The following is a 23,518-nucleotide window of genomic DNA, read 5'->3' on the forward strand; positions in this document are numbered from 1 at the left end:
TCGTAATTAATCGCATGACTTGACTAGTTAACTCTCGATTAATCACAAATTTTATATCTGTTCTAAATGTACAATAAAAAAAATCTAGGTTTTCAACAAAAGTGGGAAAAAAATTAAACTAATAGAAATAGTGCAAATGAATTTTTGATGTTTATAGCCGTCAATGGCAGTGAATGAGTTAAAAAAGAAAAACAGACTTCTTTTTTTTTTTATACTTTTTTTTTTTATGTCTATGTATATCAAACTGTAAAGAAAGTCTTCCCTGCCACCAGTTGGCAAGAATCCCACTAAAGGCTCCCTGCACATGCACTTTGTACATTGCTGCCTTTGTTTTGTCCTCATGGGCATGCAAGCTCATAATCAACTGGGGCACACAGACAAACACACACAAGGCCTTTCTTGTCCGTCTTCCCACGCGGTCTGACACAATGAAGGCATGCAGACCCTTTGGAAACCCCCCCCCCCCCACACCTTTCTGCACATTCAGTAACATTACTCCAAAATGTTCCACCGATGTAGAATCCACATACTGAGAGCAGAAAACGACTGCTGTGTAAACGAAATTATCTTGTTAATACCTCTACAACCTTTGTAATTTGTGTGTTTAAACTTTTAGGCTTCTTTGTTGCGTGGCAGCAAGCAGACAAGAGCTCACATAGTATCGGCCAAACTAGTTTGCTGCCTAAAAGAGTTGCCTTACAAACAAAAATTGAGTAAACAAACAAGTTGATATAATTTGTGTCTTTAGGTTATGAGATGATTGTTGTTGAGTGGCAGCAAGCAACCAAGGCCTGGTTACTTTGCTGCCTAAACGGCTTGGCTGAAAAATACATAGCACTGTAAACAAAGTTAGTGCATTAATATATTGGCAACTTGAGTATTTATTTATTTTTTTAGGGTTTGAGGCGGTTTTGAGCGACTGAAACCAGCCAAGGACGCACATAGTATTGGCACAATGAGTTTGCTGACTAAACAGGTTGCCTGAACAATACTGAGCACCGGGTACTCTAAACAAAGTTAGTGCATTAATATTTCTTCAACTTGAGTATTAAAAAAAAAAATAATAATAATATTTTTTTAAGGTTTTTCGGTTGCTTTGAACGACTGCAACCAGCCAAGGATGCACATACCGGTAGTTATGGCCCGATTAGATTGCTGCCTAAACGGGTTGCCTAAAAAATAGAAAGTTCTGTAAACAAAGTTTGTGCGTTAATATTTCCTCATCTGCAGTCTTTTTTTTTTTAGGCTGCTATGAGCGACTGCAGTCAGCCAAGGACATACAGTGGAACCTCGAAGTTTGAACATCTCAGAACTCGTACAAATCGGACTTCAACCCCAAAAATCGGAGTAAAAAAGGCCTCGAGTTCGAACACCCAAACAAAGCAAGATAAGCCAAATGTACCTTGAAAACGGGTAGCCGAGCGAAGCCGAGCAATGCCGAAGGGTCACGTTGCGGTAGTTGAGACGATGCACTGCTCATTTCCAGTCAGATCGTGAATACTCCTGCAGGTGCTCCATACTCGCGAGTGCATTTGGACTTTTCCACGACAATTTTCTTTGCCATGGGCCCAAAGAAAGACAACAGTGCCAGTGGCAGCAAAAAAACCAACATACAGTGCTACGAACCACAGAGGAATTAGGAAGGAGATCATCGTGCAGTTGTAACTACCGTGACTACTTCTGTAAATACTGGCACGAGGACCCCCCTTAGCTGTTCAACAACGTGCCTGACGTTAAACAACGCACGCAAGGACCGCTTAGTAGTCTTAACAATATGCCCAATGTAAAATACGCAAACTCAGCACTGACCTAAAGCAAGCATTAACATAGCATTTATCATCCACTGATGCCATCACACCACAACAAAAAAAGTTAAGGTATTTTTTATTGTTTAAATACTGTACAAGGTGAAATGTAAAAAAAAAAACATTAATAGAAATTATAATAGGAATTTTCTGTTTTTGGAACTTGGGAACGGATTAATTGCATTTACATTATTTCCTATGGGAAAATCTTTTTCGGAGGTTGAACAATTGGGACTTTGAACACTTAGCAGGAACGAATTATGTTCAAACTCCGAGGTACCACTGTACATAGTATCGGCTCGATTAGTTTGCTGCCTAAACGGGTTGCCTTACGAACACGAAGTAAAGAAATTTGCTGTAAATACTTCAGAAACTTTAGTAATTTGTGCAGTTAATAGTGTCGGTCATACTACTTGAACCGGTTGCCAAGAAAATAGTAAGTCAACTAAATTTACATGTTATTAGCTCTACAGCTTTTGCAGTTTGTATTTTAGATTATAACTGTTGTTTTTGGATGCTTCATTGACTTATTCATATTTAGCAACAACCAGTGGGCATAACATACCAGTTCTTTGGCACAGTTGGATTTAAATTGCAGAGCCATTTTATCGTACCTCAGGATGTGCTACATTTGGAAATGATGAATTTTGATTGGTAAAAGCAATAATGGAATAGAATTTGTTTCAAAAATTTCCAAGCATTCAGCTGGATTTTAGCAGCTGTGGCCTTTATTTCCTCACTTGACATTGATGACAACTCAAGCTACATCTGTCACGAAACTACTCTCTCTTTTCCTCCCTCACTTTTAAAGGGCAACGCGTTTTAAAACGACTAACGACTCGTTAAATGTCAGTAAAACTGATAAATGAGTTCCACTATCAACATTTTGGACTACTAGTCTAGTAAATAGTTTGTGCAGCGGACTTATCAGTTGATAAAGGACGGCAAGCAAGGAGGTTGTTTGAGTCTGTGGTGTGACTTTGGGGTGTGCTGCACTCCGGCAAACTGGATTGGTCCAGAATCTTCTTTTCTCTGACCAATGAGGCGGCAACAGACTCACATTTGCTCCGTTTAATCAGACAAACAGGTTGTTTTGATTCCAGGGGAATGTCGAATGTGAACGTCCTGCGAGTGTGTACCGTGTGCGAGGGTCCTTGTTTGTTTGGACACGTGTCAGTTAATGTTGCTTTTAACTCCCTCCTGGCGGAAAGCTGCTCGAGACTACAACACAACGTTTACATTACAGCCCCGGAAAACAGACCTCTTTACGTTTATGGGTGCCATTAACCCGGGGCCACCTTCCCAGCCATCGCTTAGGAGGTTAAAGCCTGTCTGTGTAATGTATGTTTATGTCATCATAAATAGAATAAGGTATGGACATTTTCAATGATGTTCACAATTATACAGTGCCCTTGAAAAGTATTGGAGCGGCAAGGTATATTCCTTTGTTTTTGTATACTGAAGACATTTGAGTGACGTGTTAAACAATTCAGGACAGAGCACCTTTTGTTTGAAGCCGCCCACTATTCAAGTGAGCACAAGTATTGGAACAGACAATAACGTTTCATGTTGGGAGGTTTAACCCTTACTTGCAATAACTGCCTCAAGCCTGCGACCCTTCCTTCAGTCTCCTCTTCAGGAAGTCAAATGCGTGCTCTATTGGGTTAAGGTCCGGTAATAGGAAAACAAAAGAATTGACCTTGCTGTTTCAATACTTTTGAGGAGACTAATATATATTCATTAGGGCTGTCAGGCGATTGGAATTTTTAATTGTAATTAATCGCATGACTTTAATAGTTAACTCACGATGAATCACAAATTTTACATTTGTTCTAAATGTACAATAAACTGTACAAGAAACTTTTTTTCCCCCTTCGTTTTCATACTCTTAACATAAAAGTGGGGGGGAAAATGAACTAATAGAAACATGGCTGCATCTTTTAGTCATTGATACAGTAATTTCATAATAATATATAAAATTGAGTTAAAATTAAAAAAAGATGGACCGACACTGTGCTGTAACAAAGTGAGTGAGATATTGATTTGTGTTGAGGTCATTTTTCTGCCACTAGATGGCATAATTGCATTTGTAAGACATTGGTGACCGCTCAGTGCATTTTTCTTTTCATATTAAGAGCTATCTAATCTTTAACATGAAGTAACTTGTGAAATTCTGCCCATTTTTAAATGTCATTTTGACGTTGGTGTGTCTGCTGTGTTGCGACTGGAATTCCCCCAGTACAGGCTTTCCAAGTAAAGGGCGGTCATTATCGGGTTTAAAAAAAAAATAGTGGCGTTTAAAGGAACTTTAAATTAACTCAAAATGAATGCACTAATTTTGACACCCCTCATATTCATATAACCATTTGAAAACATAAGGTAGGTTGTACATAAATGGTTAATATGTGAGCCAAAGCGGCAAACTAACAGCCACTTTAATTAATCCCAGCATGTGTTTTTCAGTGGTATGCCTGCAGTTGCGCTGCTCTCTTTTTTTTATGGGCCACAATCTGCTAGCATTTAGGTTTGAGTTCTGTCCAAGTGCTGGAATTTAGCAACAAATTGTTAGCCAAATCCCCCCAAAAAATGTGAGACACAAAAGAAAAGCTTGACTTGAATGACCTGGATTGTACTTGTTTGTGTTTGTGTCAAACAGGGGAGGAAGAAGCCCTTCCAGGAGGTCATCAAAGCCAACATTGGTGATGCACACGCCATGGGCCAACAGCCAATCACCTTCTTTCGACAGGTTAGCTCCCTTAAATGAGAGTATTATGCCTTTTTTCTTTTTTTTTTTTAACTATTTTTAAAGGCTCACATCTACACACAGACGCTAACCTCTACATTTTATGCTTGCAATGTTTTTATGTGTTCAAAAATCTTTCCGTGCATTTTAACTCATTCACTGCCATTGACGGCTATAGACGTCAAAAATTCATTTGAACTATTTCTATTAGTTTAAAAAAAAAATCTACTTTTGTTAACAAGAATTTTTTTTATTGTACATTTAGAACATATATAAAATTTGTGATTAATTGTGAGTTAACTAGTTTAAAATAAAAAATAGTTAAAAAATGTCAGCGTAATTAATCGCATGACTTCACTAGTTAACAAATTTTATATCTGTTCTAAATGTACAATAAAAAATAGTCTTGTTAACAAAAGTAGATTTTTTTTTTAAACTAATAGAAATAGTTCAAATGAATTTTTGAGGTCTATAGCCGTCAATGGCAATGAATTAATGAGTTTAAACACAATACATTCAAATAAGATCATGTGGTAGACGTCATACCACATTCGCTTTAACACCGCCTGTCTCCATGTTGCTTTGAAGGTGCTGGCGCTTTGCTCCTACCCCGAGTTGCTCAATGACAGCACGTTCCCGGAGGACGCTAAGAGTAGAGCGCGCCGCATCCTGCAGTCTTGTGGTGGCAACAGTATGGGTGTGTTGCAGTCGTATTTTATCCAACGTGAACAACAAGCTTTTATATACGTGACAGACATTTACACTTTTGTGCTCCTCCTTCTCATGAGCAGGGGGTCAATTTGTGGCGCTGCGTTGTCATGGTGACTTGTAGTGGGACTTCTAGAGCAGGGGTGGGCAAACACGAGGGTTATTTTTATGGTGCCGATGAACTTTTGACCCAGCCCACTATGTAATTCTTAAATTTAACCCACAAATGCTCATGATGTCTAATATTAAATATTTGTTTGACCATTTTTTATTCATATCATTTGTTTAATTAATATGGAGGAGTGGAATGATATTGTCCGAATTTTAAATGCACCAGGTAGACTTGGAAGGTAGAGTTGGAATAAATCAATAATTGATTAATCAATCCGTAGTTAATTTGCATTTGAATTAAATTGTCTGGTGATTGAGTGTTTATGAATATAAAATGTTAAATGCCTGTTTGTATAAAATAATATTTATTGTATTTATTTTAAAAAGTAAAAACGTCACAACTGGAATGGCCCGATAGAAAAAGTGTTCACACTTATTAGTATATGGTCAGTTATAATAGTACTAAATAACTGAATAACTTAAAAAATAAAATAAATATAAATTAACTTAAATAGCTATAATAGCAAAATTGACGCACAGTCGATAACAGCCCCTCTGCAAAGTTGAAAAATCTCGATTTGGATCAGAACCAGATTATAATCCTTCAATGGTCCCAGAATTCTGCATGTGCCTTTAGAAATGAAGGAAAATAATATCAAATGCTGGAAAATCTTGAGAATATAAACAAATAAGGGGGAAGAAACCTGCATCATATCGAGAGGCATTTAAGATATTTTGGTTACTTTAGGGGCTAAACCTAATAATTAATAACAACCTGGCACTGCCCTCTCTTCACTCCAACTACTTTTGTTGTCTATTTTTCTCTTCTTCAGGTTCGTACAGTGCCAGTCAAGGCATCGACTGTGTGCGGCAGGACGTTGCCCGCTACATCCAACAAAGAGACGGCGGCATGTACTGCGACCCAGACAACATTTACCTCACCACGGGGGCCAGCGATGGCATTGTGGTAAAGATTTCGAGTTATTTATTTTCAGTCATTCAATTGCAAGAAAAGTGCTCAAGCTAAACCCGACTAGTCACCTTCACCCTCTTGAAGTGGCTGGCCAATTGTAGTAGCATGCTTACACCACCAGAGGTCACTAATGACTCATGTTTGTGAGCTTGCTGTTTTAAACCAGGGAGTGATTGAATGTTTTTGATTTATAATGACACCATCAGCATGTTGTGTTTAAATTAAGTTAATTGTAGCGGTGTACCTTTCTGGCTACTGCTATGTCTCCTTGCTGTATTTATTTGTATTTGTTTTGTTTAGACGATGCTCAAGCTTCTGGTGTGCGGCGATGGTGCGGCCCGCACCGGCGTCATGATCTCCATCCCGCAGTACCCTCTCTACTCAGCTGCGCTTGCCGAGCTGGGCGCCGTGCAGGTCAACTACTACCTCAACGAGGAGGCCTGCTGGAGCTTGGACATCAGCGAGCTGCAGCGAGCTCTGGACGAGGCGCGGGGCCATTGCAACCCCCGAGCTCTGTGTATCATCAATCCCGGGAACCCCACCGGTAAAAGCCCCTTTAGTGTTTGTTTTTGTATAAAAGCATTATGGGTAAAAAAAGAAAAAAAGAAATGAGCTAAATATTCAGGATTTTTATCATAGAGAGCTTGCCAGCTAACTGTAGGCTGTCATGATGACAGCTGAGGCGTCTCCATGGCAACTGAGTAAACTCACTCAAGAGAAAGATTGTCTTTGTTAGGTCTGTCAGATCTTGCTGCACATTCCCTTCAAACAAATTGCACCAAAGAGGCTCTAAATATATTAAATAAACTAAAATACTGGGTGGTAATTTTATTAATTTCATTCATCATGAATAACTGGTGGGCGGAGCGGTTGAATGAATCATGATGTGTAAATAGCATAACGTGAATTTTTTATTTTTTTTTATTTTACTTTGTGGTAGTTCTGTTTATTTCTACTGTGCAAAGAAGGTGGTGGGTGGCCTATATGTAAGTATGTTGCGGACTTTAATTTTTTATAAAGTGTGGATTATTTGTAGACATTAGCTGTCAAGTGGGTTTAAGCAAGATTAAAATTTTTAGTGGTAGAACTTTTTACCATGTTGAGTGAATTGTTTTTGTTTGTTTTATTTCTTTATTTTACTACGTTGCATAACCCTTGTATTGTTTAACCTAACTGGTGGTTTTTTTATGTTTGAGTAACCTTGAATTGTTTAACCGAACTGGTGTTTTTTATTTTATTTTATTTATTTTCCTACGTTGTGTAAAACTTGAATTGTTTAACCCTAGCTGGTGTTATTTATGTATTGTTTATTTTATATTTATTTTATATTATCATATTTTTTCTAACTATGTTGAGTAACTGGTGTTTAATTTTTTTTTTTAATTATTATTTATTTTACTACATTGCATAACCCCTGAATGGTCTAACCCGCTGGTTTTCAGCCCCGGTCCTCGAGTACCCCTATCCAGCCTGTTATCCATGTCTCCCCAGCCAACACAGCTGAGGATCGTTATCAGGCTTCATGCAGAGCTTGCTGATTAGCTGATCGTTTGAAACACCTGTGTTGCTTGTGGGAGACATGGAAAAACAGGCTGGATAAGGGGTACTCGAGGACCGCGGTTGAGAACCACTAGTCTAACTCCCAACTGGTGTTATTCATTTATTTATTTATTTGTATTTGATTTTTTCAAACCACGTTGCGTAACCTTGAATTGTTTAACCTAACTGGTGTAAAAAAAAAAAGAAGAAGTATTTATTTATTTATTTATTTTTGATCTACATATCTACATTGAGTAACCTTGAATTGTTTAACAGGAATGCCACTAGATGGCTCTAAAGCAATACAAGCATTTTGGCTCATCAACCCTCCCTGTCCATAGGCCAGGTTCAGAACAGAAAGTGCATCGAAGACGTCATCCGATTCGCCACCAAGGAACGGCTGTTCCTCATGGCTGACGAGGTAACCGCTCGGCAATTCTTAAACAAACACGTGTAAACGCCCTCCGTCATACCGCCATCTTCTTTCCAGGTGTACCAGGATAACGTGTACGCCGATGGGTGCCAGTTCCACTCGTTCAAGAAGGTGCTCTTTGAGATGGGGCCCGAGTATTCAAACACGGTGGAGCTGGCCTCCTTCCACTCCACCTCCAAATGTTACATGGGAGAGTAAGTGAGGGCTCTTAAGCTGATTTTCTACCAAGCACTACTCTTTGGTTGGATTTTTTCATGTATCTTTTTATTCTGTTTGTTTCAGCACCTTTCCGTAAAGTAATAGGATTCGCTTTGCTCTGTAGGGTGAAGTTAAACTGGCAGCATTGTTGATTCAAAGACAGAAAAGTGTCAGACTTACTATCTATTAAATAACTATAAAATTAATATCACAAAATGTGTTACAAGTAAAAAAAAAAATTGCTGCCTTTTTTACATAATGTAGCCTTTTTAGATCCCTTGATACTTTGCTACAATTTATTTATATTAACTGCATATTTCCAAGAACAAATTCACATTTGATCTGAATGCAAACTTTAAAAAAATAAAAATAAATCTATGTTTAGGTAAAAACATTGGATTCTTGCAGTCAATGTCAATCAAAATCATTACTTTCACACCACAGCAAGCAAGCAAACATCGTTACGGATCATTACAGTGTCTGGTAGGCCTATAGCACTACAGTTATTAGGTTTATAGAAGACAGCAATATGTAAATATAAATGCAGAAAATTCAGGAATGGCAAGCAGAATTTGTAGTTCCCCAGGGATCTATTCTGGGCCCCCTTTTGTTATTTATTTATGTTAATGATTTTGTTTTTTCTTCAGGGGATATTCAGAAACGTATTTTTGCCGATGACACAAATTTGTTTGTGTGACATAACCACATGTAGAATACTTCAGTCGACTGAAGTATTCTTAATATGTATGTTGGTTGGCGACGATGTGTCCTGCTTGTATCCTTCCGCGAGTCCCGCCACCGTCGTTCGCTAAACCAATGAGGTTGCGCTCCAATCCGCTCAAATCCTTCTCACTTGATTGGTCAAAACAACCCTTCATTACACCAGAGCCCGCCCCCTTCTTTACGAGTACAAATCACGGCGCTCTACAAGTACAAATTAGTTTTGCTCCATTTGTAGCGCGACAAATGGGGCAAAACTCACGTCACTGAACAGCAGCAGAAAACCCACTTGTGACTCCTAGTGGCGACTTCTTTGACTACAAGTTGTCATTTCTACAGGTACAAATCACAACTTTTACAGATACAAATTTATAGTTTTTGTACAGGTACAAAAATTTTTTTGTACAGATACAAATCATGACTTTTACAGGTACAAATTTGTTTTTACAGATACAAATTTGTTTTACACATACACATTTTTTTTTTACAGGTACAAATTTCTTTTACAGACACAAATTTTTTGTTTACAGGCACACATTTTTTTTACAGATACAAATCACGACTTTTACAGATACAAATTTAGACTTTTTTCTACAGGTACAAATTTTTTGCACAAGTTAGTTTTGCACCATATTTACCTCCATATGAAAAGCTCTTGAATGAGCAACTTGCAAAGGTAAACGGAACACTTGGTTCAAATGTAATAAAATATCTTTGAATATTAGCTTGTCTTCTCCATGAATTAGCATAAATCATGACATTAACATAACTACGGATGCTAGACCCAATTAAAAAAGTTGAGTTTACTAAACTTCTAGGATGATCAATCTATAAATTTCAAAAAAGCGTTGAGATGAGTTGGTTGAAAAATTACCAAAACTTGAAGGAGTATTTTTTAAATTAGGACAATTGCTACCATTGAAGTCGTCGTTATACTTGTGTGGATCGCTATTTGAGCCTCGTTTGACATATTGTATTATTATCTGGAATAATACTTACTCTACGTATACTGCCAAATTACTTATATTGAAAACAAAAAACACAAGAGCAATATCTTGGTCTAAATATAATTCTCCTACAAATGCTGTCTTCCGTGTATATAAAGAGATTAAGATTCACTGACTGTCACACCCGCCTAAGTGGGGCAAAATTCATTCTCCGCATTTAACCCGTCCCCTTAGGGAGCGGTGAGCAGCAGCAGCGGCCGTGCTTGGGAATCATTTTGGTGATCTAACCCCCCAATTCCAATCCTTAATGCTGAGTGTCAAGCAGGCAGGCAAATATGTCCCATTTATAGAGTCTTTGGTATGACCCAGGGATTGAACCCACAACCTTCCGGTCTCAGGGTGGACACCACTAAGACACTGAATGTAACCTTTTTCACAATATATGCTCAATGCATAACGTGGTTAACAAGCTAAATACTCGGTGTGAACTTGTTCCTACCTACAAAATACTATACATTTATTGCATTTAAAAGGGAAATATCGGAAATTAAAATGTACTCGTTTTAGCGTTCAGTATGTTATCGAGGTTTACAAATATGGAATGAGCTGAACAATGGTATAAAACAATCTGCTTCATTTTCCATATTTAAAAGCAATTATGCATGTGAATGTTATGTGGCCTAGTTACTCTCAGTGTTGAACCTGACTCACTCTATCTCTAAGGGAGAGCCCGGATACCCTGCGGAGGAAACTCATTTCGGCCGCTTGCATCCCATGTAGGTGAGGGTAGGAACGTAAATCGAGAGCTTTGCCTTTCGGCTCAGCTCCTTCTTTACCACAGAGTCCGCGCCACTGCAGACGCTGCACTGATGCGCCTGTCGATCTCCCGCTCTAACCTGCCCTCACTCGTGAAGTAAGAGCCCAAGATACTTGAACTCCTCCACTTGGGGCAGGATCTTATCCCCGTCCCGAAGAGGGCACTCCACCCTTTTCCGACTGAGGACCATGGTCTTGGATTTGGAGGTGCAGATTTTTATCCCAGCCGCTTCACACTGTGAACCGCTCCAAGCAGAGATGCAATGTTGAGGCCACCAAACCGGACCCCCTCAACGCCTCGGCTGCGCCTAGAAATTCTGTCCATAAAAGTTATGAACAGAATTGGTGACAAAGGGCAACCGGAGTCCAACCCTCACTGGAAACGAATCCGACTTACTACCGGCAATGCGGACCAAACTCTTGACATCGGTCGTACAGGGACCGAACAGCCCGTATCAGGGGGCTCGGTACCCCGTAATCCCAAAGCACCCCCCACAGGACTCACAGAGGGACACGGTCAAACGCCTTCTCCAAGTCCACTAAGCACATGTGGACTCGTTGGGCGAACTCCCATGCACCCTTGAAGATCCTGGAGCGTATAGAGCTGGTCCACTGTTTTACGGCCGGGACGAAAACCACAATGCTCCTCCTGAATCCAAGATTCCAAGTATGGACCTTCCTCTCCAGCACCCCTCAATAGACCTTACTAGGGAGGCTGAGGAGTGTGATCCCTCTATACCTTCCGGTCCCCCTTCTTAAAAAGGGGGACCACCACCCCAGTCTGGCAATCCAGAGCCACTCTCCCCGTTGTCCACGCGATGTTGTAGAAGCGTGTCAACCACGACAGCTCCACAACATCCAGAGCCTTTAGGAACTCCGGGATCTCATCCACCCCCGGCCTTGCTACCGAGGAGGTTTCCAACCACCTCAGTGACTTCGACCCCAGAGATAGGGAGACCCTGCTTCCTCAAAGGAAGACGCGTTGGTGGATTGAGGGGGTCTTCGTATTCTTCCCACCGATTCACGACGTCCCGAGTCGAGGTCAGCAGCACCCCATCTCCACTATACACAGTGTTAATGGCGCACTGCTTTCCTCTCCTGAGACGCCGGGTGGCGGACCAGAATTCCTTCGAAGCCGTCCGGAAGTCGTTTTCCATGGCCTCACCGAACTCCTCCCATGTCCGACTTTTTGCCTCAGCGACCGCCGAAGCTGCATTCCGCTTGGCCAGCCGGTACCCGTCCCACAGGTCAAAAAGGCCCAATAGGACTCCTAGTTCGGCTTGACGGCATCCCTTACTGCTGGTGTCCACCAGCGGGTTCGAGGATTGCCGCCACGACAGGCACCAACCACCTTACGGCCACAGCTCCGATCAGCCGCCTCAACAATGGAGGCGCGGAACATGGTCCACTCGGACTCAATGTCCCCCGCCTCCCTCAGGACAAGGGAGAAGCTCTGCCGGCGGTGGGTGTTGAAACTCTTTTTGACAGGGGATTCTGCCAACAGCTAATTTTTTATATAAAAAAAATGAATTTATGGCAGTGAATGAGTTAAGAAGAGATTTTTTATTTTTAGACATGATTTGAGCCATCAATTGCAGTATGACAATTTGTGGCGTCGACAATTGATCAATGATTGGCTGTTAGCTAGCAAATCAGTGCATGAGGTAGAAGTAGACTCTATAAGAGTAGACAAAAGCAAAGCAACTGTAAAGAAAATTGCATTATCTAAGTAAATTGATCTCAGCAAAATGTTGCTTTTTACTAGGGGTGTCAAAATTAGTGAATTAATTTTGAGTTAATCTAAAGTTCCTTTAACAGCACAAATTTTTTAACGCGCGATTAATGACCGCCCCTTATTTTGGAAAGCGTGTACTGGGGGAATTCCAGTCGCAACGCAGCAGACACGTCCATGTCAACATTTTGCAGTACTAAATTTAATAATAATAATAATAATGCATATATTTGTGAATACTGGGGTCAAGTTGTATTTTACAATTTTAAAAATGTGCAGAATTTCACAATATACTTCATGTTAAAGATTAGATAGCTTTTAATATGAAAAGAAAAAAACACAAATCAATATCACTAGTTTTTTTACAGTTGAGTACATATTTTTTAATTTTAACTCAATTTTATGAATTATTATGAAATTACTGTTTTAATGATGAAAAAAATAATTTTTTTCCCACTTTTAGTTAACAAGAGTATGAAAATTTAGGGAATTTTTTTTTACTGTACAGTTTATTGTACATTTAGAATAGATGCGATTAACTGTGAGTTAACTATTGAAGTCATGCAATTATTAATCGCGATTAAAAATTGTAATCGCCTGACACCCCTACTTTTTACTTCGACTTGTTCCTCCAGTTAAAACTACTCACTCTGCATTTCATATGTTTGCCTCCCCCAGATGTGGCTTCCGTGGCGGCTACATGGAGATCATCAACATGGACGACGATGTAAAGGCCCAACTGACCAAGTTGGTGTCGGTGCGCCTGTGCCCGCCCGTTCCCGGACAGGCGCTGATGGACCTGGTGGTCAACCCGCCGCAGCCCGGAGAGCCGTCGTATGACAAATTCACGAAGGTGCAATGAAATCTCGTCGAAGAAATGAATCAAATTTGTTTTTATGGACTTTTTCTGTGAATGCTTATTTGTTGTTTTTCTTGCCATTCAGGAGCGCACGGCCACCCTAAGTGCCTTAGCAGACAAGGCCAGACTGACAGAGGAGGTGCTTAACACCGTGCCTGGCATCAGCTGCAATCCTGTGCAAGGCGCCATGTACTCCTTCCCTCGTATTAGCATTCCAGAGAAGGCTGTCGAAGAGGCAGCGGTAAGTTTATCACTGGGCAAAACTCAAAAGTATTTAGTAGAGTTGTGAAGGAATCGGGGTGACTCGGGTGGAGATGCCAATTAGCTGTTGAATCAGAATTGTCATATTCGAATTAGAATGAGTCATAGCATTGTCGCGTGTGTATTATCACAGAGGAATGCTGAATGGCCACAATGGCGTCTCAGTATGTGTGATGTATGTATGTGTGGGAGTGGCACATGCGTCGTGTGAAAGCACGCTGCCTTTGAGCCGGACATCCGGAATCGTCTGTGTGTGTGTGTGTGTGTGTGTGTATTGGAATATTTAGCCAGCTAATAAGCATTCAATTCAACTGTTAAGCAGCCCAGGACCAAAGATGACAGGTTAGCTTAGCGCTAGCTAGCTGGTACGACACAATACAGACGGGTTTACTGGACCAAAGCAAGAAAAACATCCTGGATTCTTACCGTTGGTCAGGATACAACAAGTAAAAGGGATAATGCAAGTTGAAGGATGCTATTTTAAACGAGAAAGGAAAACCTTTCCTTAGGTTAACTTTGCTCAACGCAAGTGCACTTCATTTACCATTTTGATCAAATTACATTTTTCATTTGTTGGGAGTATGAAGCATTTTTAAAAAAAAACGTACAATAAGTCACCCAGGGTATCCGCAAGGTCTTAAAAAGTCGAATAAAAAAGAGAAAAAAAGTCTTAAATCCAATAATGTGAATTCAAAGCCTTTAAAATGTCTAAAATTCTCCCCAAATCTCGTACTAGTTCTTGAATAAGACTATGAAAGGTCTTGAAAATCTATTGACATTGCTTTTATTTATAACGTGCATAAACTTCAATCTTGCTTTGAAATGTTTCAATTTTTGAGGACGGCATAACATAATTAAAGCGGAACTAAATGTTTTGCTACATGTGCTGCCCGGTCAGAATTGATCAAGGCAGCAACACTCATACTCAACGGCCGTTGGCTGTAAAGTTGACCTTTTTATTATTATTATATATTTTTTTATATTCTGACTTCCCAACAAACCTTGGTTCACAACATTTTTCCTTTATTGATGTGAAATGGGTCTTGAATTGTATTCTTATGGTCTTAAAAAACTCATTAAGAGTCTTAAATGTGGCTTGTTGAACAGTATGCAGACCTTGTAACTGAGTCAAGTTCATTCGGTACTTGCACATTAAAAGGTCTCCTATGATTCAACTTTTCAACATACTAAAATAGTTCTCAAATGTGTAAAAGACATGTCTGTGACATGCATTTGTCAAAATTGACTTTGGATCTAATATTTTTGCTGTCCCTAAATCAGCCTAAAAACGCTCTGTTCAAAACAGCCTGTTTTAGGGGGTGTGTCACTTTTATGTAAAATAGCTGCAGCAGGCCACGCCTAGGCCACACCCTTCTCTCTCGAAGGGGCAGTGATTTCGGTCATGGTAGCCATGTGCTAATGTTGTGAATGGAAACGACCGGCCATGGAAGCAGAAGAAAAAAGGAAAATACAGACATGTCCTTTACACATTTGACAACTATTTTAATATGTGGAAAAGTGGCATAACGTTTTACCACAAGAAAAAGTAGCATAATGTTACTACAGAGACTATGTTGTAGCGTTAAACTGTGATTGTTTAGGCAATGGTTATTTTGCCGTAACCGGCAAATCTCCCGCGAACGTTATTTTTGCCGTGAATGTCTCCCGATTTGCCGTGAATGCTTGTAGACATTTACAAGCGGTTATGAATAACACACATGTGCACATTTAGGCCACTGCACGGTCGCAACGCGCAAGCCGTCTCGTCGAGACCACTTAGCGGCCGGTTAGCATCACAAAAGTCAACTGGGGGGCGAGTTGCCAGTCACGGCAAATTAACCACCGCGGATTGTATCTCGACAAAACAATACGCAACCGCTTCATATTACCCAACCACCGTCTGCTTTATCATACCCGACCTCTTGTAACCAAACAACCTCTACACGACAAATGTTGCTCCCACTTGAAGCACTAAAAATACACCAGTAATATGGTAGAAGGTGCACATCTCTTATTAGAAAGGATAGGACGGATGGCTAAATAAAAAAATGGTAAACTTACATCTTTCCCGTTTGCAGTCGTGTCTCACTGTTGGGACCGATCCATTATGTTTAAATGTGTTGCAAATACAGCTCTGAACAGGCTTTCACTAACAAAACAGTCCTTTGAGAAATGATGTCGGTACACGTCCTTCAAAAATAAAATATAATCCACTGTCTTCTCAAAGACTTGGGACGATGGAAGCAACCACGTTTTCCTGATCATTGTTTCCCCTCTCCACGGAGCATTTGCGAGCAGGGGGAGAAAAAGAAAGGCCAAGTCAGCTTTTCGAATTTCAGTGGGCGTGACAAACCTTTACCAGAGGCGGTGCCACTAACCCGAGGGGGCGGAACCTGTGTCTTTTTGACATCACTAAGTCATGGAAGGTTAATCTGCCCGAGAAAGTTTAAGAAGTCGACTGACTTTTTTCATACCTGGTTGGATTTGTAGACGGGCCGGGGATGCACATTATTGATAGAAAACCCCACTAAAGTGCATTTTTATACGATGGGACCTTTAACGTGAACACACATGTGCACGAATAACAAACGCCGATTTCAAGTCCGAGCTCTATTATTTGCCCGAGAGGGAAAATGAAAATAAAATGTTGCCATCATAAAACCTTTATAAACTATCCAGGCAATTTCTCATGTAATCCATCCATCTATTTTCTGTAGCGCTTATCCTCATTAGGGTGAGCTACAGCCTATTACAGCTGAATTTTTTTGGTGAGAGTCAGTGCTCGCCCTCGGCTGGTCGCCTATGGAGTCAGATAGCTGTCAAAAAGATGTATGCGTGACCTCACAGCTAACTATGTGGCATGCTACCACCCTCGAAAATGGCGTTTTAAACTCAAATTGCAGCTAGCTCAACTTGCTAATGTTTGTGAGTTCTGACTACAATTTGTATACAAACAATTAAAAGACAACTTTTTAAAATATATGTCCACTTGAGTGATAAATCCCACAAAACCTTCAAATGAATACATTTGCACTCTTTCGCAACACGAAGCCGTGTTAAGCAAGCTCTTTAATGCGACGCGGTTGTCCGCAAAGAGAGAGAATCTGATTAGCTTCCCACATGAAAAGGTCAGCTGACCCGCCGATTGATCCTCGTTAACTTCCCCCCCCCCCCCCCCCGCGTCATCGGTTATCCGAGCGGCCCCCGATCGCTTGCCGTCTTCTCTCCGAGCGAGCAACGGCTTGTTTAGCGGTCACGCCATGGGACGTCGTTAAAGCGTAACCCATTAGGCGTCCTCGCACATTGCCCGTCGCCTTGGAGCGGAATCCATTGGTTTCTTTCAAATGGGGAGCGTGAGGTCGCCGTCTGAAGTCTCTGAAGGCTGCTTCTGCGTTCCAGCGACCCTGGACGAGGGAAAGTGCGCTGTTCCCCCGCATGGAGGCTGAACGACAATCGCAAATAAGACTCGAGAGCTTTTCAGGCTTAATTAATTCATTCAAATGCTGTTTAAAAAAACGAGTCAATTTGCTTTTATTTGCGCCCACTTCACCATAGAATGTTTAACCCGAACCCTTGTAGGTTTTTGTAAGTAGATAAAGATGGGCACTTGGTATAACTCAAATTTCTGCCAAAGGGCCAAAAATCCCAACAACAATGTTAACAAAACTGAAGCTCCTTCTCTGTAAAACAGTTTAATTGCTTAAGGCAATAGTTTTCCACCAGTTTGGGAGCACCAGAGGACTTCTGGACTAGCACGACAGCTTGAGAAAAATTTAGGGAAAAAAAGAAAGTGGGTGGGGGGGTTATGTACAGGTCAGAAGGTGCCACAAAATGTGATTGGATACCTAAAAGATTTACATGTGCTTATTTAAATTGTTTACATTTGCAATTCAACATTCACAAATGGACTTTTTGTTTTGGGGATGAACTATTGCCCATTAGGACCTGAAAAGCCTCATTTATTTGCCATTTTTGTGCCAAATAATCATATCTTATATAACAACTTTGGCACCATTTTGTGGCGTCTGTGTACCAAGGAACTATGTTGAAAGTAAGTTGAGTAGCTTCATACAGTGCATGGGTCAGCAACCTTTGCTGTCAAAACAGCCATTTTAGGCCAAATAAATTTAAAAAAATGGATGGATACAACGTGTTAGTGTTAGTCTAGTGTACTGATAGCCTGGAAATCCAGACTCACTCGCGGCTTTGGCCTATCAGTCGCATTTTTGAGGCGGGGAAAACCTGGGCTAACTAACGAACCAATGAGCGAAGAGCGGACGTGACATCAGAAAAGCGACTCGTTGAATTATTATTATTTTTTTCACGGAGACGGAGTAAAAATCCAACATGGCTACTAGCCGAAGAGAGACAGTAGTGAATGACTTATGTCGTCGTTGCGGGAAAAACTTGAAGATTCATGGTGTCATGAGTCACTCTGTTGTGATATTCAAACAACGTTATAAATCAGTAAGCTCGCAGCTCACGTTGCTCACAAAGACGACGTCACGCAAATAGACAAATTTGATTGGCCGGCCCCTTTTTGGCCGGTGCCTAATCGCTGTCTATGGACGCCTGTCCAGACTCACTGTCTTTAAAAAAAAAAAAAAAAGTGGGTGTGGCTTGCCAGGCTAGTGTACTGAGGGCCCAAGCGCTAATTAGAGCTGCATCAAACAGAAACATTTGCAGTATCAATACTTTGAGATTCATTTTCTTCTATATATATATATATATATATATATATATATATACATTTTTAATGGTTTGTTTTTCATACATTTTTAGATTTTCTGCCTTTCTGTCAATTTTCTGACATTTTTTGCTATACATTTTTTAAATTTTTATCAATTCTGTCAACATTTTATTATAATTTTGGGGATTTCTTTTTGTTTTTGGACATTTTCTGGTTACTTTTTCAACATTTTCTTTCCTGCCTTTTCTTAAATCAATTTTCTGACTATTATGGCAATTTTGTGGACATTTTATGGTAATTTTCAGGACTTCTTTTGTTTTTAGAAATGTCATAGTTACTTCGCAAATGTTTTTGTTCCTGCTTTTTTTGCCGATATATTAAAAACTGTTATTTTTGCTCTGACGGGCATTTTTCTCCTCCGTCTGCTCTGAGTCAGCGGCTGTTGACTCCCTGCAGCATTAGCCCGCCCACAACACCATCTGATTGGTTGCTCGTGCAGTGCTAACAGCCAATAAGCAGCAATTAGCGGCTACTAGCCCGCCAGCTAACCGTTAGCTTGCAAGCTAACCTAATAGCCATTTTTAGCGGCTATTTGGGAGTTATCCCGAGGTTAGCGTGTGGGTGAACAGTTAGCCCGCGAGCTAACAGTTAGCCCGCAAATTAGCAGCTATTTGGGAGTTAGTGTACGGAAGCCACATTATAGTTGGTGCAAAAGCTGATTGTAAACAAAAAACCTTTAACATGTTGCATATATCTGCAAAAGCTGTTTAATAAACATGTCCTTGAAGGCATTTAAGCAGTCAAGTGCTGGAGTTTTTATTATTGTTTCATTATTTAAAAAATTGACACCAACTTGTGAAAAATGTGTTGTTTGTTTTAAAGGGAAAAGGTCAACAGCCCGACATGTTCTACTGCATGAGACTGTTGGAGGAGACGGGGATCTGCCTTGTTCCTGGGAGCGGCTTCGGCCAGAAGGACGGGACCTACCACTTCAGGTAAGAAAATCACGCATACCGATAATCACGCCAAATTGCAGTGTTTATTTTTTATCCTTTCCAAACAAAGTCAATAAAGGCCTGATTGTGTTAAGATGGATTTTTTTTTTTTTTTTTACCCAATCTGGCCGACAATCGTAAATATTAAACAACTTATAAAAAATCCTTATGTGTGTGGTCAACACCAAGTCTGGCTGAGCCACAGACTCCATGATTGTGACCTGAAACGTAACGATGTGAGGCTTCATTGTTACCAATCTACAAATGGAGGAGCAACGAATTGGGTGAAGTGTTTACCATGTTGTTCACCACAATAATGACAAGAGTTTGCAACTGCAGCGTAGCTAATAGTTAGCCTAGTTTCATCTGTTTCATCTTCTACTACTCCTAATTCTTCTTCATTCAGCAGTTTTTTTTCTTTTCTTTAATGAGATTTTTTTTTACATTTATGGCATTTTATTATAGTAATATCTTAGTGATTTGGGGATATTTTTTGACTTAACTTTCTCTTACAATTCTAAAATACATTTTGTAAAATCAATATTGAAATATTATTGTAGTTCAGGTATTGAGTGATTGTTTTCACTTAAAGTATTTCCAATGATTATTTTACAATTTAATCACAAAAGGCATTTTTAAACAATTTCCTACTTCAAGTCTCTCTTTTCTTATTTTTTTCTGGCAATTTCTTCATCTTTTTTCCCCACAATTATTTTACCATTGACAATTATTTTATTAAATATGATTTCTAAATTGTTGTCTTTTTTTGTTAATTGTATTAATTATTGATTCCCCCTATCGTTAATATTTTTATTATGGTTATTTTATTTTGGACTTTTTTTCTTTTTATGTAAAATTAATTTCATAAAATAAATGTTGAAATATTGTCGTATAAGGGTTTAAAAGATCCCCCACTTTTAAGTATCTCTTAAAATGAAAAAAAATATTGGGTATATATTATTTAACGGCATTGTATTAATTTGTAATGATAATAATAGTGATTTGATGATTATGTTTTTGCACTTTTCTTAACGTTTGTCAAGTTTATTTCTGCCGTTATATTTTTTGTACATGTTTGCACTTTGGCACCACACTGCCTCTCACAGGTCAGTCTCGGTACTACAACATATATTGTTACGTGAGCGATGTGCTGTCGTTCACTATAAGATCAGTAGTTTTTCCTCATCATGTGTGGGGTCACTCACATAAAAAAAACCCCAAATGATTAAGATGTTAAAAATCGCCATGTTGTCCTCATAAATTAACTTTTTCAAAAGGCATCTTAATGAATTGTTCTACGTATTTGAGCCCAGAGTTGCTAATTGACTCTGCAAGTAGATGGATTGATTGTTTGAGGAGAAGCTTTTTGCTTTATCGTCCCTATTGAACCACTTCTCTTAACGGTGATCCTTCAAAGTCGGGGGAAATCTTTAAACGCTCCGCTGCTGAAGACGCATGGCTTGGTTTAACAACGTGCTTGCTCTCTGACAGGCTTCCTACGGATGTTAAAAGGCGGGCCAAAAAGACTCTCGCGTCACAAAGGTTTATAATCAAAGGACTTGGAGTGCTTTTTAAGGGCTTGATATTCTAATTACCTCGCAAGGATAATGACAAACTTGTATAATTGGAAAAATGGGAAAAAAGAAAGAAAAACTAAACTCATTAAGTAAATTAACTCATTCACTGCCATTGACAGCTATAGACGTCAAAAATTAATTTTAACAATTTTTGTTAGTAAATGTTTTCCCCCCACTTTTGTTAACAAGAGTTTGAAAACCTAGAATTTTTTTTTATTGTATTAGAACAGATAAAGATTAATCGTGAGTTAACTAGTGAAGTCATGCGATTAATTACGATTTACAACATTTTTTTAAATAATCTTTTCTTTAAAAAAAAGATTATTAAAAAAAATCATAAATTAGTCGCATCAGGCGATTAAAATTTGCAATCTTAATTAATTGATAAATCACAAAGTTATCTGTTCTAAATGTACCAAAAACAATTATAGGTTTTCATACGCTTGTTAAAAAAAAAAGGGAAAAAATGTTAAATAAAAATTGTTCAAATGAATTTTGGACGTCGATAGCCGTCAATGGCAGCGAATGAGTTAAGAATTTTGTGAATACTCAATTCAACTTTATTTACAAAGAATGTGTTGCGAGGGCAGAATATTATTTTTATAATAATATTTTCAAGTAAAAAAATTAATAAAGTTACGAAATATTAAATGGTATTTAATGTTTGTAACAAGGACAACATGTAAAAAACAAAACAAATTTTGGTTGGAAAATGAATAATTTTGTAAGAAAAAAAAGCAAAAACAATGACATTGAAAATTGAATTGAATCGGGCTTGAGTGAATCGTTACATCCCTATTAAATACACTTAAAACGAATAATCATTTTAAATGCTTTTCCAAGCCTTGACTGCGGCCTCTTTCAGTTCTTGTTTGTTTCTGAGGCTTTCTCCCTTCAGTCTCTTTTTATTGTACTTTATAAAAATATACAGTAACAGTTGATGCCAAATGTTTTGCTTCAAATCAATGGACATTGTGCTGCTCCTGGTGTGCCTGTCTTGGCCACCCGGTGGCAGTATAATACAGACACAGTGAAAGACACGAAGAAGAGTTTTGCAACTGACTCCGTCATCAACAGAAATGTGTTTTTGCAGAGGATGAAGAATAAATGCCTGTGAGTAGAGATAGACCAATATGTTTTAGTTTTGTTTTTTTTCAGGGCCAGTTGCGATTATTAACAATCTAGGAGGCTGATAAAGGAACAAAATATTGGCGTCAACATTTTTAATAATACAAACTGTCGTGAAGTGAGTTGAGTCTGCAGTCACGTCATCCGTTTCTCAAGGCAAAACTGTAATCTACTATGAAAATGTGAATAATCTTTTATTTTTATTTGCTGCCCTTGTCAATGGAATCGGCAAGAAAATATGTGAAATATTTTATCTTCATGCCTTTGAAAGGTTTTCCCCTTTTTGCACAGGATGACAATCCTGCCTCCGGCCGACAAGCTGAAGATCCTCCTAAGCAAAGTGAAGGAGTTCCACCAGAGGTTCACCAAGCAGTACTCCTAAGTCCCCTACCTTTTGCCACACGTGCTCAAGAACTTTTGAATTCAAATTCCCGATCCTCTTTTTTTTTTTTTTTTAAGTGCCTTCACGTTGACTCTTCTTTCTATCGCACTTCCTTCCTCCACGTGGACGTTAGCTGACGTCTAGACAAGGACACTCAAAACTTAAGTTGGCGTCAAAATTGTTGTACAGTGTGGATGGTGAGTATGGAAGAATACGTGCCAAGGTTTTGTTGTTTTTTTAATTAAAAAGAAAAATGCAATTAATGCTGCTTAAAGAAACAAACCATGAAGTATTCATCGCTGCAGGCCGGACGGGACTGGGGAAATGCGCGGCAAGTAAATTTGCATGACCAAAATAAATGTCATTCTCCAGCATATGCCTGCCTCTTTTTTTTTTAAACAAAAATATAGAAGCAGAACTTATAACATGACAAAGGGGTCATTTTCCTCTAGCTAGGAGCAATAAAGAAAGCATGCAGAGCGCTGACAAAATGGAATAAGCTAATCATACATCCATCAAGCTTATATTATATGCAAAGTTGGTCCAAAAGTGAATATTTTTTACTTTCTGTTTTTGTAGTAAGTCTCACTGGGGCCAAAATTGTTTCAGTGTTATTATTTTAATAATGTTGTGCAAATGAACGGGAAACTCAACTTTGTCTGTTATGGTGTTGTTTTGAAAGAAGAAAAAGTAAGATAGAGTCATAGAAAAAAGGGAGCATTAAAGCACTGCTGAAAAGAATAATATTAAACCAAAATTATATAAAAAGGTGAAAAATGTCAAATGCGTTGATGACAAATGACAACTAGTTTCTTGTGGAATTCAGCCTTTTTATCAAAATATTTGGACTATTAACTCATTCACTGCCATTGACGGCTATAGACGTCAAAAATTCATTTGA

At 39.1% G+C, this 23,518-nt stretch overlaps 1 protein-coding gene across 1 annotated transcript in view; it reads left to right on the plus strand.

Moving 5' to 3' along the window:
* Positions 1 to 22,993, plus strand: part of LOC147180588 (alanine aminotransferase 2-like) — a 28,123-nt gene extending 5,130 nt beyond the window's left edge. The window contains exons 2-11 of the mRNA XM_086072784.1: positions 4,462 to 4,551; positions 5,137 to 5,245; positions 6,201 to 6,334; positions 6,641 to 6,884; positions 8,221 to 8,300; positions 8,370 to 8,506; positions 13,404 to 13,578; positions 13,670 to 13,825; positions 19,418 to 19,530; positions 22,527 to 22,993. Of these exons, the coding sequence (XP_085928910.1) occupies positions 4,462 to 4,551; positions 5,137 to 5,245; positions 6,201 to 6,334; positions 6,641 to 6,884; positions 8,221 to 8,300; positions 8,370 to 8,506; positions 13,404 to 13,578; positions 13,670 to 13,825; positions 19,418 to 19,530; positions 22,527 to 22,617 (1,329 nt within the window). The 3' untranslated portion in view covers positions 22,618 to 22,993. The remainder of the gene's footprint in view (positions 1 to 4,461; positions 4,552 to 5,136; positions 5,246 to 6,200; positions 6,335 to 6,640; positions 6,885 to 8,220; positions 8,301 to 8,369; positions 8,507 to 13,403; positions 13,579 to 13,669; positions 13,826 to 19,417; positions 19,531 to 22,526) is intronic.
* Positions 22,994 to 23,518: the final 525 nt, after the last annotated feature.

This window comes from Leptonotus elevatus, chromosome 1 (genome assembly GCF_054856555.1).
Source record: "Leptonotus elevatus isolate MCC_2025b chromosome 1, RoL_Lele_1.0, whole genome shotgun sequence".
Taxonomy (NCBI): domain Eukaryota; kingdom Metazoa; phylum Chordata; class Actinopteri; order Syngnathiformes; family Syngnathidae; genus Leptonotus; species Leptonotus elevatus.